Here is a 19,170-nt window from a genome sequence, read left to right as displayed (position 1 = left end):
ATAGGAATTTTAAATAATTAATTTGATACTAATATTGATATATTTTTGTCAAATTTTTATTATATCTTCAAATTTATATTTTATTTAAAATAAAAATATAATCGTTTTTTTGTAAATCACATCAAATCATATTATAACATCGGTTAAAATAAAAAATAAAATATTAAAATCAAGATAAAGTAACTTTGTGATATTAATAAATGAAAGAAATAATTAAATCTTGATTTCAAAATCAAAACCATCAAGAAAACTAATTTCTCCATTGGCGACGTACACCACCTGCCATCGGACTAACAAAAAAATGGCGACGATATTAACTAATGTCTCAGGGCCACACCATCCCCCTCCTCCACCTCTCCGGCATCCTCTTCCACCGCTGCATCTCCATCACCATCATCACCACCCCTGCCAACTACTCCGCCGTTAGAGCCACCGTCACGGATGGCTCCATCTCCGTTATCGATATCCCATTCCCAGGTGCCCCTCCCGGGGTAGAAGTTTCCGGTAAACTACCATCCATGTCGTCGTTAATTGATTTCGTGAAATCCACAGAAAAACTCCAACCTGGGTTTGAAGAAGTCGTTCGCAGTCTACCGCCGGTCACCTGCATAATCTCCGATGGGKTTTTCAGTTGGMCTCAAGACTCTGCAGATAAGCTCGGGATTCCCCGTTTGGTTTTCTACGGGATCAACATTTTCTCCATGACCATGGACCACATCATGACCCAGTTCAAGCCACATGCAGCGGTTAATTCCGATGACGAGCGGTTTCAGGTGCCGGACTTCCCTCGGCTCAAGTTRACGGTGAACGACTTCCAACCTCCATTTAACGAGGTTGATCCCAAAGGTCCYTTGCAYGATTTTCACGTCAAGCAGCAGGCGGCTAATGCCAAGAGTCATGGCATGGTGGTGAACAGTTTCTACGAACTGGAACCAGAGTTTATCGATTACTGGAACCAAAGAGTCGGTCCCAAAGCTTGGTGTGTCGGACCTTTCTGTATAGCCAAACCAAAACAAAAGCTGGTGGAAAATCAAAAGCCGACATGGGTCCAGTGGCTCGACGAAAAGCTTCAGCCGGAGTTATATGTGTCGTTTGGCACAATGGCCGAGACGTCGCCGGAGCAGKTACGTGAGGTSGCCGTTGGTTTGGAGAWGTCAAACGTAAACTTCATGTGGATACTGARATGGAAGCAGTTGGAGTKGATAGGAGGTGCAGGGTTTGAAGAGAGGGTGAAGGGGAGAGGGAAGGTGGTGACTGAATGGRTAGACYAGGTGSAGGTTCTGAATCATCAAAGCGTAGGTGGGTTTCTGAGTCACTGCGGATGGAATTCGATTCTAGAGAGCTTATCGGCAGGTGTGGCGGTGTTGGCGATGCCGTTGATGGCGGATCAGCACCTGAMTGCTCGGATGGTGGTGGAGGAGATTGGGATGGGATTGAGATTGTGGGCAAGGGAGAAGGTGGCGCGTGGGTTGGTGGGGGCGGAGGAGGTGGAGAAGATGGTGGTGGAGTTGATGGAAGGGGATGGTGGGAGAAGGGTGAGGGAGAGGRTGGCGAAGGTGAAGGAGGGTGCACATGGTGCAATGAAGGAAGGTGGATCATCATGGCGGACGTTGAGCTCGTTGATAGATCATGTCTATGTACCATAAAAATCACCATTCTCAAATTCTAATGTCTCCATCTTCATTAATCACACATATCATGAGAGAATCTARAGTTAAATAAAATAAATCAATTACCGTTATGTTTCGATCTGTTAGATAAGGGTATCCAACTTACTAGGCGAGCCGACTAATTACAGAACGGATGATCACCTGCTTAGATAGCCTGGAGTCACCGCATTTGAACCTTCGTGGCCACAAGAGGATTTTTATTCTTCATTCGATTTGAACCTTAGGCCTTCTGATACTTTTGACCTTTAAAGCCAAGCTTAAACCAATCAGTCACCACCCTTATGCTTTTAAACTTCATCATGAAATGCCTGGAATTCATTTTTTTATTAACCTATATCCAACCTGTTATGCGAACCAAACTAATTGCAGGGAGACCACCACTTTGCACATAGCCTGGAGTCACCGCATTTGAACCTCCATGGTCACAAGGAGATTTTTATTCTTTCTTGGATTTGAATCTTTGACATCCTCATACTTTTGATCTTTAGAGTCAAACTCAAACCAATCAGGCACCACCCTTGTGCTTTTAAACTTCGTATGTTAACTTGGTATCAAGTTCATACCTTTAGTCCCAAGCAAAGCAAAAGAAACCAGCGACTGGCATACCTTTGATTCCCTGATGAATCGAAAACTTCAAAAGAGGTATCGAACCTTATACCTTAACATTTACCGATCTCTTAAACAGACTCATCCTAGAAGATAGGATTCTTGAGGCAAGGGATTGTTCAACAAGTTGGTAATCGAAGAAACTGAACTTTGTTACATTAAAAGGGATTTGCAAGTTAGGCTATAATTCTTGAGTAGAAATTTAACCCAAGATCCAAAATAAACTCAACCATGGTTTGTAATGGTTCGCCTTCACATTCTGCATGCCATGCCTCCTTTGTTCACCACTAAATCTCATAGTGACCTTTAAATTTGCTTTAAAATGTGGTGGGGCTGCTGCAAACGCCTAGTCTCACGTCTCATCATCTTTATTAAACAAACTATACTTCATTCATATCATCAATTCACATCCATCTCTCTTCTTCAACCAATTCCTAGTAAACAAACTAAGCATTCCATGGCATCTTCATCCTCGTCTTTTCACTCCACTCCTCCCACCTCTTGGAAATATGACGTTTTTCTCAGTTTTAGAGGTATAGACACTCGCTACACCTTTGTGGACCATCTTTACACAACTCTTGTAGATAATGGAATCGGCACTTTCAAGGATGACGAAGAACTTCCTCGGGGCGAAACCATCCGTCCATCGCTTTTGAAGGCTATTGAAGACTCACAGATTGSTGTCGTTGTATTCTCTGAAAACTATGCGGATTCTTCTTGGTGCTTGCAAGAACTTGAACATATATTGAAATGCAAGGTTGAGAGAGACCAAATTGTTATCCCCATATTTTATCATGTTGATCCCTCGGAAATCCGAAATCAAAAAGGGAAATGTGGAGAAGCATTTGCCAAACACGAGTCTAAGAGGAGAAACGTTGAATCCTGGAGAAAGGCACTTGCGGATGCAGGGAACCTATCTGGACATGTCGCCAATGGGTAATTTTATTTTTTTGATTTTTAAAATATAATTGATGCTTCACAATTATACTTGTACCATATAAGTTTTCAAAGGATAAACCCAAATCCTTTCATGATAAGTCCCATATTTTTAGAGAACAATTACAACCCAATATTCCATACAGTTATAAAAATCCACTAAAAAATCTATATTTAAGTGGTAGTATAGATTTAAGACGAAGAAGGAAAATGCATGATAAAGATTAGGTTGTCATATAAATGTTACAAATGTTCTATTGGATTAATTATGAAAGGGAAATTGAATAAATAGCCATTTGTCCGGTAAAAGTTTACCCGGATAAGAGTTGTTACCCTTATTTACCAGGTAAGATTATTCATCCTTATCATCGCTTTTATAGGGTAAGATTCTCAATATTTGTCATTTTTATCCGATAAGGAAATTTGACTACTAAGGACTTACCGAATAAGCGTTTAGTAAACAGCTCGTTAGACTCATTTTCCTTGTTTAATGGTTTTTTCTCAATTAGAGCATTTGTTAATTATCTTTTTATATCCGATATCCAGGCCTGAGACAATATTCATCAAAAATATTGTTAAAGAAATTTCAAAAAGATTGTGTACGGCAATTCCAAGTGACAATCAAGACCTGATTGGAATGGAGGATCGCTTGCAAGATTTTAAATCAAAGTTTGCAATTGATTCGCAAGGTGTGCTGATGATTGGAATATGGGGGCTTGGTGGTGGTGGTAAGACTACTCTTGCACGTGCTGTTTATGATCAAATCTCCAGCAAGTTCGATGGTTTCTGCTTTATGAGTAACGTTAGGGAAGAATCACGCAGGCATGGTTTGAAAAAATTGCAAAAAGAAATTCTCTCATGTGTTTTGAAACAAAAAGAAGAGGAAGTAGTTGGAGATGTGAAAAGGTTGATAGAGGGTAAGCTTCGTCGTAAAAAGGTCTTGTTGGTTCTTGATGATGTTGATGATGCTAAGCAGCTAGAGGCATTGGCTGGATCACGTGATTGGTTTAATGAAGGAAGCARAATTATAATCACAACAAGAGATCAACATATACTGAATACTCATGGAGTAAATGTGATATATGATATTAGCTTGTTAAGTCACGACGAGGCTATGAAGCTCTTTTGCAAGCATGCACTTCGGCATGGTAACCACATAGAAGATTATGATAGTCTTTCGAATGAGGTTGTTTCTTATGCTCATGGGCTCCCGTTAGCACTTAAGGTTTTGGGTTCATTTCTTTGTGACCAAGACAAGAGTGAGTGGGTGAGCGCCTTGGCCAGACTAAAAGATATCCCTGAAGATGACACATTGGAAACGCTAAAAATTAGCTATGATGGACTTAAAGCAAAGGAGAAAGAGTTGTTCCTAGATATTGCATGTTTTTTTAGGGGAAGAGTGTACCCTGATGAGCGATGGGAGATACTCGAAGCTTGTGGTTTTCACCCTAAAATAGGGGTAAGGGTGCTGATACAAAAGGTTCTCATAACTGTGACCAAACAAGGATGGTTTGATATGCATGATCTGATACAAGAAATGGGACACTACATCGTTCGAGGAAAAAACCCCCGAAATCCAGAAAAACACAACAGGGTTTGGAAGTGGGAGGATGTTTTAACAATATGTGCTACACCGACTGTAATGTTTAAGCTAGCCTCGTACATAAGTTATATATGCCATGAATGATATATGTATACCCATAAAGATATACCCTAAATCAACCCTAACAACATTTTATTTCTCTATAACAGAAAAATGACAGGATTGAAGCGATAAGAACTAAGTGTTGGGATTTATTTATAAATCCAATAATAATTATGGGCTTACATATTATTATATAATTATATTACGCTATTTAAGTAATAGGCTAATTATGTGATTAATTAAAGAGAGCCCATTAGAACCCAATTTGGTATGGACTTAATGAGAGGAAGCCCATTAGGTTATAATTAGGGTTTAATGGGAACCCTAATTATAACCTATATAAAGACGGCTAGGGTTATGGTTCCCACACACCAAAATCAATACGTTCATTCTCTCCCCATTGGAAGGACATCAAGGATTGAGGAAAGCCATAACCTCGGATTTACGTTTCATACTCAAGCCTAACTAATGGAGACGGGTACGTATATTCTTATTCGTATGTTCTTAATAATTCATTGTGATAATCTTCATCTTTACAACAAGTGGTATCAGAGCCACGTTTTCACATTGAATTATTAGAAATAATTAGTTTTTTTGTTGTGGTATAATTGTTTCGTAAGGTGAATTGTTTTGCTATGGGGATTTAAAAGGATTTTTTTTCTGTCGCCAATGATTCGAATGAATAAAAAAAAAACTTTGGATTAGAGTAATCGTGTGAAACAATTTCGATGGATGATATATATATATATTTTGGATATCAATGGTTTGAGATTTCTGCTGCCGTTTATTGTTCTTTAGATTCGTGATTATTATCGTTTTTCGTTTCTCTAGAACTCAGGGTTTGACAGCCATATATTATATAAATTGTTTATATATATTTTGTGATATCTATATAAACGTACCTTTTTTTTTTTTGGTGAAACTGATTACTACCATGACAATTGTTATTTTTATTATTGTTATTCGTTGTTGTGAATGGAAAAGAAGTTTTTTTTCTTTTTGTTTAAGATAATTTTTTTTCGTTCAATAAAGATTATGTTATGGTTTTCGGAGGATTTTGTTTGTTAGTTGGGCTATTAAGAAATAAATAATATTTCCCATTGAGATTAAGTGTAGATTGTCTGAAACATTAGTTTCGATGGAGTAAAATTATAAGGTCCAAACTGTTTTATTATGTTTGCACTTAATTGTCTTGTATTTTAAAATAAANTTTGTGGACCATCTTTACACAGCTCTTGTAGATAATGGAATCGGCACTTTCAAGGATGACGAAGAACTTCCTCGGGGCGAAACCATCCGTCCATCGCTTTTGAAGGCTATTGAAGACTCACAGATTGCTSTCGTTGTATTCTCTGWAAACTATGCGGATTCTTCTTGGTGCTTGCAAGAACTTGAACATATCATGAAATGCAAGGTTGAGAGAGACCAAATTGTTATYCCCATATTTTWTCACGTTGATCCCTCGGAAATCCGAAATCAAAAARGGAAATATGGAGAAGCATTTGCCAAACACGAGTATGAGAGGAGAAACGTTGAATCCTGGAGAAAGGCACTTGCGGATGCAGGGAACCTATCTGGACATGTCGCCAAAGGGTAATCTTATTTTTTTTTATTTTTAAAATATAGTTAATGCTTCACAATTATACTTGTACCATATAAGCTTTCAAAGGATAAACCCAAATCCTTTCATGATAAGTCCCAAGTTTTTAGAGAACAATTACAACCCAATATTCCATACAATTATAAAAATCCACTAAAATTTCTATATTTAAGATGAAGAATAAAAATGCATGATAAAGATTAGGTTGTCATATAAATGTTACAAATGTTCTATTGGATTAATGAAAGGGAAATTGAATAAAATAGTCATTTGTCCTGTAAAAGTTTACCCGGATAAGAGTCATTACCCTTACTTACCAGGTAAAACTCTTCATCCTTATCATTGCTCTTATAGGGTAAAATTTCTGCCATTTATCATTTTTATCCGATAAGGAAAATTGACTACTAAGCACTTACCGAATAAGCGTTTAGTAAACAGACCCTTAGACTCATTTTCCTTGTTTAATGGTTTTTTCTCAATTAGAACATCTGTTAATTATCTTTGTATATCCAATGTCCAGGCCCGAGACAATATTCATCAAAAATATTGTTAAAGAAATTTCAAAAAGATTGTGTACCGCAATTCCAAGTGACAATCAAGACCTGATTGGAATTGAGGACCGCTTGCAAGATTTTAAATCAAAGTTAGCAATCGATTCACAAGGTGTGCTGATGGTTGGAATATGGGGGCTTGGTGGTGGTGGTAAGACTACTCTTGCACGTGCTGTTTATGATCAAATCTCCAGCAAGTTTGATGGTTTATGCTTTATGAGTAATGTTCGGCAAGAATCACGCATGCATGGTTTGAAAGAATTGCAAAAAGAAATTCTCTCATGTGTTTTGAAACAAAAAAAAGAGGAAGTAGTTGGAGATGTAAGCAGGTTGATAGAGAGTAAGCTTCGTCGTAAAAAGGTCTTGTTGGTTCTTGATGATGTTGATGATGCTAAGCAGCTAGAGGCATTGGCTGGATCACGTGATTGGTTTAATGAAGGAAGYAGAATTATAATCACAACAAGAGATCAACATATACTGAATACTCATGGAGTAAATGTGATATATGATATTWGCTTGTTAAGTCACGACGAGGCTATGAAGCTCTTTTGCAAGCATGCACTTCGGCATGGTAACCATATAGAAGATTATGATAGTCTTTCGAATGAGGTTGTTTATTATGCTCGTGGGCTCCCGTTAGCACTTAAGGTTTTGGGTCACTTCTTTGTGACAATGACAAGAGTGAGTGGGTGAGCGCCTTGGCCAGACTAAAAGATATCCCTGAAGATGACATAATGGAAACGCTAAAAATTAGCTACGATGGACTTAAACCTGAGGAGAAAGAGTTGTTCCTAGATATTGCATGTTTTTTTAGGGGATACATGTACCCTGATGAGCGATGGGTGATACTCGAAGCTTGTGGTTTTCATCCTAAAATAGGGGTAAGGGTGCTGATACAAAAGGCTCTCATAACTGTGACAGAAGACGAATGGTTTGATATGCATGATCTGATAGAAGAAATGGGACACTACATCGTTCGAGGAAAAAACCCCCGAAATCCAAAAAAACACAGCAGGGTTTGGAAGTGGGAGGATGTTTTAACAATATGTGCTACGCCGACTGTAATGTTTAAGCTAGCCTCCTATATAAGTTATATATGCCATGAATGATATACGTATACCCATAAAGATATAGCCTAAATCAACCCTAACAACATTTTGTTTCTCTATTACAGAAAAATGACAGGATTGAAGCAATAAGAACTGAGTATATGTGGAATCAAAGGGTGGAAGCGATGGCGGCTTATCGTAATATTCCTTGTGCTGTTGCAAACATGAAGGAACTTCGGTGGATTTCTTTGTATGAATATCCAGCAATTTCATTGCCAAGAAATTTTCAATCAACGAACCTATTTTATCTAGGGTTGAAAAAGAGCTCTCTAAAGCAACTTTGGGAGGGTTATAAGGTAATTCTTATTGTTAATTTAATTAAGCAAAGCGGATGATAAATTATAAATATGACTAATTTGAAGAATATAGTCTATTTACTTGTATGAACAGTGTAGAAAGTTGATGTGGTTGAATATCGGTGTCGTCAGGCAACTTTATATAAGCTTTTAATTACTAAGCAATGATATTTGTGTTCTATTTTAAATCTAATTTAGTTTTAAGTTTCCTAAAAGAACTAAACGTTATTCATAATTATAAATGCCGTTGTAATAAAAAGTGATTTTATTGTGTTACTTTATATATCAAACCGATTGTGTATTTTTAATAGGTGGTTTTTTCCGAACATTTTGCAAAAATTGGAAGAGGATGTTGCCCCGAGTTTGATACATGCCCCATTTTAATTTGTTTTTGGAATAATATAATTAATTTGTATTAGTTACTTTCTATCTTTGTGTATCCTAGCTTCTCAACACTCTATGCTACTAAAAAAGTATTTTGCCATCGTTGACTTGTGTGTAATTGTATACAACAGCATCTGCCAAATTTGAAAGTGCTCAACCTCAGTCGTTCCGAACACCTTATCAGGACACCAGATTTTGACGGACTTCCATGTCTTGAAAGAATAAGACTCGGCGGTTGTGTCAATTTAACAGATGTTCATCCATCAATTGGATATCATGAAAGGCTTATTTACGTGGATATGAATTATTGTATCAACCTCACAAAGTTTCCACCCATCAAAGGGATGAAAAAGTTGGAGACTCTTATTCTCTCTCGGTGCTTTCAACTTTGCATGTTTCCGGAGATCCAAACGAACATGGATAACATGGTAGAGCTTTCTTTGGACAGAACTGGAATAAAAGTTGTACCCTCGTCATTCGAAAAGTATTGTACCAACCTTCTTTCTCTTGATTTGGGATTGTGCATAAGTCTAGAGAGTATTGAAGGCAACTTCCATCACTTAAAACATTTGAAAAAGTTTTCTATCGCTAGATGTAAAAAGCTTAAGATACCACCAGAGGGCCTCTTTGATGTAACTTGTTGTTTAGAGGTGCTTGATTTAAGTCTTACATCCTTCAAGAATCTTCACCCAGGCATCGTAAGCATGAAGTTTCTTGGTTTTCCACCTTGCTTAAGAAGGTTGTGTCTTGTCTCGTGCAATTGGATAAATGGAGACATCTCATCTGTTCGTTGCGAGTTATCCAACCTACAAGTATTAGAACTACAACGAAATGATTTTTCACGATTGCGTTGCAGCCTCTTGCAACTCTATAATCGTAAATTCCTCAACCTGTCATATTGCTGTGACCTTGTAGAATTACCAGATCTCCCATCAAGCATAGCTGTTCTCCTAGCATTTGGGTGCAAGAAGCTTAAACTTGTTGATCTTCCAACAGATCTTAAATGGTTGTGGAGAATCTCACTTCCAATGAATTGTATATCGGGTGATGTTGATGGAAGAGTACAATCCATGTTTCAGGTATGACCCTTTATATCTTGTTGAATTTCAATATTAATTAATTTGTATATGTAGACTCAAATAAAATAATAATCATCATGACAGGGAAATGCCATTAAAGATAACTCCATCATTCTCTGTTTTTATGTTGATAACATTCCAACAAGAGACTTTGCAAGGAGAAGATTAATGTTAGAGCTTCCAAGGAACTGGTACAACGAATTCAGTGGATTCTTAATATGCATTAATGTTGGTGGGTTTTTTTCCCGCAAGTATGATGAAATTACTATAGAGGACGTAATGGGTAGGGAAAATGAAGATGTTTTGGAGGTGTCTGATGGAACTCCCAAGGTGATATGGCGTGAGGTATACAGGTGCTATATATATATATCCTGCAGTTCATTGAGGCATACCTCATGGTGGAAGTCAACACACACTACCATTTCATTTTCCATAGGTAGCGGTACTTGCATAAAAGTCGAACTTGTTCCTAGAAGTAAAGGTGATCCAATAGAAAGAGTCAAACATACAACAAATTCCTCAGAGTTTTGGGACAGAGAACCTATTAAGATCACACATGATTCAAAATCTTGTATCAAGATTAAATGGCATCGTAATGATAGTTGGACCTGTTAGACAAGTAGAATGACTGATTTTTTTTTTTTAATGTTTGTTCCATTTTGATTAAAAAAAAGATATTCCTCTTTTTGCTTTGATTAATAATGAAAATCTCTAACCTTGCTGGAAGGGTAGGCATCTTTGCCAAACATTGTTAAATCATACCATTTCTTCCCTTTCTCCTTAATTTTTTCTCTAAATCCCACTTGATTTCTTAACAAATGCTGCTTCATTTTAACATTCATTTAGAAAATAAAACCATGTTTCTGCATTTAGATTAAAACAACAAATAACATTTCACATATTCATCAACAATAAAATAAATTTTTATTATATTCCAACTAACCGAGATTAAATGTATATGAAATAGAAATAATATTTTATTAAATGTATGGAATATTTTAATCATATAATCAATATTTTGATGTCCAAAATTTAGAAGCAGTTAGAGTTGAATGTAATTTTTTTTTTAAGATTTTGAAAATTTTGATCCTTCGTTTTATTGACAATTTTAAAAAATCTGTTAGTGATACTTTTAGGGTTGTTTAGCAGTTGCTAAATGATTTTGTGCAAGATGATTAAGTGGTTTGAATGATTAAAAGGTTCTTATGATATAATGCAAAATGAAATATAATTGGACGGTGATTGTTCAACATGAAATTATGGCACTGAATGGTTCAGGAGGTCCAAGATGCAAAATCATTCAGAGAATTTTGAAAACATCAATAGACGGACATCTATTTTTACCAAACAAGATTCACTTCTTAGCGATCCAGAGAACCGAACTATAAAGAGTCTTATCTGAATGCGTTACAATAGGTTTATATGATGTTTTAAAGTGTCTTATTAGCTAATAGAACACTTTTGAGAAGTGTACTGTAAACTACCTTTTTATAGGACACTTATGTTTATAGGAAAAAGTGTCATATAAAATAGTAAAATATGACACTTTATTTTAAAAGTGTTCTAATTTTTTTGTTAAAACGTCTAAAAATGTCTCATAAACCTACTGTAACACCATTAGATGGATGCTTTTTGGTTTGGTCCTATAAAACTTAACTCCTATAAAGTATTTTTTTAGGACGCTTTTATATTTTAGGCGTCCTATAAAATCAATTTTGTTGTAGTTGTAATTCAAGCTAATTAGTGATCCTTTCTGTAGTTTCATAGAAAATTGGAAGAATCAAACCTAAGCACGTTCTGACGACACTTATCGAGGGATATGCCGGTTGTGGGTTGTATGAGAACGCAAAACATGTAAACTTGCATTTACAGTATCTTCTATAATGAAGCTCTACATTCACTTTCCACTAGCTTATTCAGTATAATCGTAGAAAGATGTTCGAACCGTTTCTTTAATTATGGCAAATCCCGATTTCGTGACTACCTAATTTAGGGACTTGGACACTGTCCCAATTTGCATTGTTGCTTTAAGATGCATTTGGTACGTTGGACATGCAAAATTGGGATATGATAAGACTGAGAGAGACAAAATGCAATTTTTGTTCCACAAAAATTGGTTAATAACTAAACTAATCATGTCAAATCAAAATCTTAAATGACAATTTTTAATTATCACATTTTTTAGAAATATGTAATTATTACATTTTTTTTTTAATTTAAACCAATGACAATTGTAGCCTAGGGAGTACCGAATTTCCTCATCTCATAATAGTAGAATTGGGAAGTCAGACCCTTATTTTGGGATAAACTAAACAAGAAATGTTGACACTCTTTTTGGGGTCGGAAGGAGTAAATATTGAAATTGTTAATAATTTCCACAATCTAGACTTCTAATCCATTTGCAGGTACTTTCAGAAATGAAAATTCCTAATAACGATATGAATGAAATCAAAAGCATGCATAATTGTTCACACACGTGGACTCACGGTTTAAAATGCATCTTACAATCATGATGCAATTGGTCCCGGGTTTTGTTGTTTTCGTTGAGTTTTGTGTTTCTTTGGATGGGCAAAATTATATACTAATGGGCCATTTACTAAATGTTTATCAATAAATTGTTGCATGCAGTTTTTGATATACTACAATCTTACCCTGTAAAGTAAGCGCTTACCAATAATTAATTAAAGCAACATTCTATACAACAATTTATCTGTTTAGCGCTGACCGGATATAAATAGTCACCCTCACTTACAGTGTAAAACCCTGCGCTTGTCATCGCTCTTTCCAGGTAAGAGTCTTGATCCTTGTCATATTCATCCTGTAAGCTAAAATGATACAGTAAGCACTTACCGTGTAAGTATTAAATAAACGGTCTCCAAGTTGGAGTGTTGGCTCATATCGATAAGCATATTAGCACAAGAAATTTGGTGTAAGAAACGGGGTGAACCCATTAGAGATGGTCTTAACCAACAAAACTACATGAGTACCTTGAGTAACTTGCAATATGTTTTTAGATTGCGTTTTGGAAAAAGATCTTTGTGTTGGATATGGATTTTTGTGTATGTCTTTGACGGTGGTTAACACGTTCTGGGAGCACTCATCTAGGGTTGGCGGACATTCGGCAAATCAGTCGTTGTATGAGAACCTTAAACTTGGACCTAACCAAATCAACCAATTTAGTAATTTTGTTTTTTACTTTGCTAAATACTTAAAAGATAACTAATCAGTGAGATCATATAAAACACAAAAACATTATATAAACCCCCGAAGTCTGCCCAAGTTGGTTTCTGGTAAGAATAATAACAGTTATCATGAGAAGGATATAATAAGAAGAGATCTCCACCATTTGATCAATTCTAATTGAAGATCAATTGGAAATACCCTTCTAGCTAATTCATGGGTTATTTTCGGACTTAATCTGAACTATTAGATCAACACTAACTAATAGTTATCAAATGTCCAAACTCTTTCTTACATTTTTCACCTTAACTCCTATTATTACACGATCCTCCATCAAATCTGCCCAACCTAATCTCTCTTCTGCCCAACTACCAAATTTTAACGTAATCTTGAAAACATAAAGAAACTTATATATTATATATATATATATATATATATATATATATATGAGAACCTATATGATTTCTTATTAAATGGTCAAAATCACTAAATTTATGATATGATTTGCTTAAGAAAATGGCAAAATCACTAGACATATTATGTGATTTGTTTACAAATGGTGAAAATAAATAAACCCTAAAAACGATAGATTTATTGGTGTGAGTGGCTAAATGCGTGAGTCAGGATTTTCGATCAAGGTGGTCCTCTAATATAATATATATATATATATATGTATATATATATATATATATACACACAAATATGTACATAAAATAAATAAATAAAAATCCTTTGGCGTGCAACCAGGTTGGCTCAATAGATGAGGAGATGTTTGCTACAAAATATTGAAATTGCTAAATGCAAAATAAAGCCATGTTTTGGGAAATATATATGACAATTTATCAACTTAGGGACCATTTAACAAATGGTTACCGGGTAACTGCTTATCGGGTGTCACTCACTTACCTTACCGGGTGAGAATGACAAGTATAAAAAATCTTACCTCGTAAATGAGGGAGAAAACTTTTACCTGGTAAACGTGTTACCAGGTCAAAGACGTTTACCAACAATCCAATTTCATGACTAACAATGTTAACCAAGGGTAACTGAGGATGGTGACACTTGCTCTTGCTCGTAAGCCTATTGGGATGAGAGCCACCCATGTGCATATAAATTTGTATTCCACAATTGTTGGGGGAAATCCCAATTGAATTATAGCTCACAAATTTCCCCAACAATTGAGGAATACAGATCAACATATGCATATCGTTGATGTGTGACTCTCATCCCAATAGGTATATGACATTATTGAATTTCCCACTTTACCTAGCTCTTCCACAAGCTGCTTCACCCTAAAAGATATGGAGAAATAATTCATAAATGCATGAGAATGTGAATCTACATACAATTTTTGAAAGGAAAAGTTCACACTTAGAGGTCTCTCGTTTCCTATGATATGGGTATCTAACAACAAGAATCAACTTTCTATCTGCTCAAACTTCTCAAGATGTACACATAAGATTTCAAACTAGAAATTCAAAATCAGTATAACCATTTTATCAATGTTGTTTTTCTTCGTGACTAGAACAATGCAACATGTAACAATAACCAATATTATATCTCATTGATTTTGCAAATAAGCATGATCAGAACATAAAAGTTGAATATTGAAATACCTGTTGTTGTACATCTAACATATTGCTTTATATGGTTTTAAAACGATATAAAAAAAGTCACAACTTATGCTTTATAAGTTGTCTTTTAAGAATTCTGAGGTAAATGCTTTTGAGCATCTTGAATAGAGGTTCTTAGAATGGTTAATATTCTTTTCATTGTTTGTATTTCCACTTCTTGGTTTATTAGAATGGGTAGGCATCTTTGCCAAACCTTTGCATTCTTTCCCTTTTCTCCTTAGTTTCTCTGAAATCTACTTGAATCCTGCATCGCCTAAACATTCATTTAGAAAATAAAACAATGCTTTTGCATTTAAATTGAAATAACAAATAACACTCCAAAACAAGATCAATATTTATGGACATATTTTATGTTTATTTATTTTGTTTTTCCTTTCAAATATGAAACATGATAAATAAATAAAAAGACTACTCGAAGCTTCTCCAACACAATGGTCAGTAGATTATCAGACTTGTTTATGTGCATTTAATGGTTTGTAGATTATCATACTTGTTTATGTGCATTTAATGGTCAGTAGATTATCATACTTGTTTATGTGCATCGAGTTGTAGGGCTTGTGTTCAAAATTTGACGTTAACATCAGCGATAAACAATCAAGAAGGTTTGGGGGGTGTTTGATTTTGAATTGAATTGAAGCTTCTCTAGTAGTTCTAAAATTTGAACAAATGTGTTGAACTTCAAACCACATATATAGTGTTCCTTTAGACTATGTAAGCTCCTAAGGTTAGGCAAACAACATATACTCTTGCTTAAAATAAACACCTTCATGTGTAATTGAGATTATAGATTACGGTGAATTGAGATTTAATTATTAATTTAAATTGAATATATAAATTTTGCATGAGCTGTTTGCAGTTGGTGAATGGTTTGGTGCATGATGATTAAGTTATCAGAATGATTAAGAGACTCTAATGATATAGTGCAAGCTGAATACAATTGTTTGGTAATTCTTTACAACGAAATTAAGGCACTGAATGATTAAGGGAGACCCAATATACAAAATCGTTCAGAAGGTTTTAAAACCATTAAGAGACGGACTTTTTCTTTGTCAAACAAAATTCACCTATTAACAGTTCAAAGGATGCCTATTAATGAAAATATTAAAAGGTAAATAAACAACCCTTTAATATGAGATATCGTAATCGATTTTCTTCACTTGAGGAATTAATTTATATAATTCTGAATCAATTAATTTATACTATATTAATTTAGAATTAATTAATTCAATTTTGCATGGAATTTATTTAATCAATTAATTAATTTATGCTTTATATTCCGTGTCGTATGCTCAGAATGGTTGATTTATTTAATCAATTAATTAATTTATGCTTTGTCGTCTTGACCTTAATAATTAATAAAGTATTCCATGTTGTCTTTTAGTTGAATGAATATTGGTGTGGAGCTTTTGAATTTGAAATTATATGTTTGACAATGACACATACACATATTGGACTAAGATTGCATCTTTTTTAAGACCATTCACTTTTTTGTAATTCATTTACACTTTCAATTATGTCACATCAATTTTTGTAATTATCTTTCACACACCTGCAATTCACCTACAACACTTTCAACTGTGTCACGTCATCTACACTTTTAAAAGTGGTCCCTACTACAACATTTATTAACTATTTTATAAATTATTTATATATACATTCTAATTATTTTTTAATTAATAACATGTTTTATATATTAGATTATAATTTTATGTAATTATAAAATTTATTGTTTAAAATAATTTAATTTATTATATAATTAATGTAATTAAAAATATATTAACATGATTAATTTATAAAATTATTAAAAATATATTAACATTATTAAAAATATACTAATATATTAACATTATTAAAATTATTAACATTAAAAATATATTAACATTATTAAAAATAGTTTATTTAAATAGTTTTGGAGAGGAGGTTGGTGCCACGTGGCTTTCAAGTTGAATTGCAAAATTTGCAAGTTGAATCCTACATGACAGCAAGTGTGCAGCAAATGTCTGACAAAAATGGTTTTGCAATTCAATTTGCAAGCCCCCATGTGGGTGCTCTAAGTTTAACAAAAGAGCCATCTAGCAACCGGTTGTCTTTGCTTTTTCTCTTATCAATGTGATCCTTGTCTTTAACACATATAATTATATATTAATTAAAATATGTTAAAAAAATACTTTTAATTTTAACAAGTTACATCATTATAATCGTCTCATCGATACCTTCGAAACGAGTTTAATATTGAATATTTTTGGATTTAACTATATATAGGCCGCTATAACGTATTGCTTAATTGAATTTTTTAAAGAAAAGAAAATCACTCGTAAGTTTTTTAACATATATAAATATATTTGATATTTCTTATTCCAACAAATTCCAACTTTAATTAGTCACCTAAATTAACATAATCTTGATTACAAGTATTCTCTATATATTCTTGATACATATCAAATCTACGTTGGTATGAGACAATCCATGTACTTGCATCTGGAAGCCGATGACGTGGCCAATGATGTACGAGTGTGGGCATTGGGTATTCTCCGTTTAATACCACCTTTATGTAATGGTTACCATTAACATACACTATTGCAATTGACACGTGTTGAGATAATGACGGCGGTTGTGTCCCGAATGGTAAGTATGTCACATTGCCAAAAAATGTGAAGAATGTGAAATACGATATATGAACGATCGTTCATTCGATATATATATATATATATATCGAATTGGTTTTACTTTATTTCAAATCGATAACTTTAATTTATTTCAAATCAAATTATTAAACGAATAATATATATATATTATATCAAATTTCGTAACATAAGATATTTTAATATAGGGTAAAATATGATTTAATCCCTAAGCTTTACGTTTAAAATGGTTTAATTAAAAGCTTAGTAACCTACTATAGTAGGTCAAGTGGCTTAAATAATTAATTCCAACAAGTTTAGGGATTAAAACATTCATTAAAAAGATTAGGGGTTATAACATTCATTAAAAAAGTTTAGGGGTTAAACCATTTTTAAACATAACGTTTAGGGTTAAATCATATTTTACCCTTTAATATAATAATGTATGTTTTTTCAATAATATACGATTATTATGTTAACGTAATAAAGGTGTAAAACAAAAATTGAAAAGTCAAGGGATATAATATATATTAAATAATTAACTATAAGGGTATAAATTATAAATATTAAATTTTTTTACGTAGTATGTATGATATATAATAAGATAAAAAAATAAAAAAAATATTCAATATTAGACTCATTCTAAAGGTATCGACGAGACAATTATAATGATATAACTTATTAAAATTAAAACGTATTGTTAACGTATTTTAGTTAGTATACGATTATATGTATTAATATGATAATAATGTAAAATGAAAAATATAAAACTAGAATATATAAAATAAATAATCATATAAATATAAGGGTTTAAAATGTAAATATATATATTTATATTAGTGTTTAGTAGGAGAGTCAAAAGGTAAAGTAGGGGTCGAAAAAGAATGACCCATTTCAAATGGTGTCAATGCTTTTTTTAACTATTTTAATTTAAGTTTATTTTTTTTCTTAGTTATAATTATTACTTAAAAGTTATGGATTTTAATTTTCTTTGATGAATTATTTTTTCAATAAATTATGACATTAGTCTTAGATTCGCAGGTGAAATTTCACATAATATAAGTTATACCGTGTTCTGATCAATTTGTAGGTACCTTATTAATCATATAAGATTCTAAAATTAACAGACACAGAAACTGTCAATAATCTTGACCAAATACAAAATGTTGACTACTGAGAAGTAAACCAAAGTCTGAACATGTAAAGTATCCCTAAGGGTTCACATTCAGAGAGATGTGATCATGTAAAAGCAACTCATATTTGTAAGAATGTGAGAAAATTTATGGGCATTTTACTTACGATGGCGATGACTGATACGGACCTTCATCTACCTTTACAAACTTTTACTTATCTTATCTCACATATAGGGGTAAATTATGAGTATTGAAATAACATATTCAAGGTTAGAAAAATACTTTAATGTATCAAAGTATCAAACCCGACCAATCCGTACGGTTTGGCAACGGTTGCACTTTCGTTTGGATTGGGTTGAGTTAAGATTTTTCAAACCGCAAACATTGAGTTGGGTTGATCAAATATCTTAAATTTTTTTATTTGTGGTGATATAAATAGGTAAACAAAGATATATGGAAAGTAGATGAAAATTTGGGAATTTCAGGTAGATGATCGGTAGCTCGAGTTAATCAACCTTGGATAGAATGTTTTATTCTTGTAAAAACATTTTAAATATTTGATTAATAATTAAATATATTATTAAATTATGTAATAATATTATCTTTTGTCTAATACATTCCTATTTTTTAGTATTAAGTTTGATGGTTAATAAATAGATGAATATGCTTTAATAATATACTAGAATAGTACTCGTGTAATGTAGCAAGACACATCTTAAGTTTAAC

General features: G+C 33.6%; 1 protein-coding gene and 1 pseudogene across 1 annotated transcript; both read left to right on the top strand.

The window, feature by feature from the left end:
- Positions 1-320: 320 nt before the first annotated feature.
- LOC112529122 (UDP-glycosyltransferase 90A1-like) lies at positions 321-1,646 on the top strand. Its single transcript, XM_025140195.1, has one exon. The coding sequence runs from the start codon at positions 321-323 to the stop codon at positions 1,644-1,646; it is 1,326 nt and encodes a 441-aa protein (XP_024995963.1).
- A 1,070-nt stretch (positions 1,647-2,716) lies between these two features.
- Positions 2,717-8,162, top strand: LOC112529401 (annotated as a pseudogene).
- Positions 8,163-19,170: the final 11,008 nt, after the last annotated feature.

This window comes from Cynara cardunculus, assembly GCF_001531365.2.
Source record: "Cynara cardunculus var. scolymus isolate 2C chromosome LG 16, CcrdV1, whole genome shotgun sequence".
NCBI lineage: Eukaryota > Viridiplantae > Streptophyta > Magnoliopsida > Asterales > Asteraceae > Cynara > Cynara cardunculus.
The sequence above is the reverse complement of the archived record's forward strand: the minus strand, read 5'-3'. Positions and strand labels throughout refer to the sequence as shown.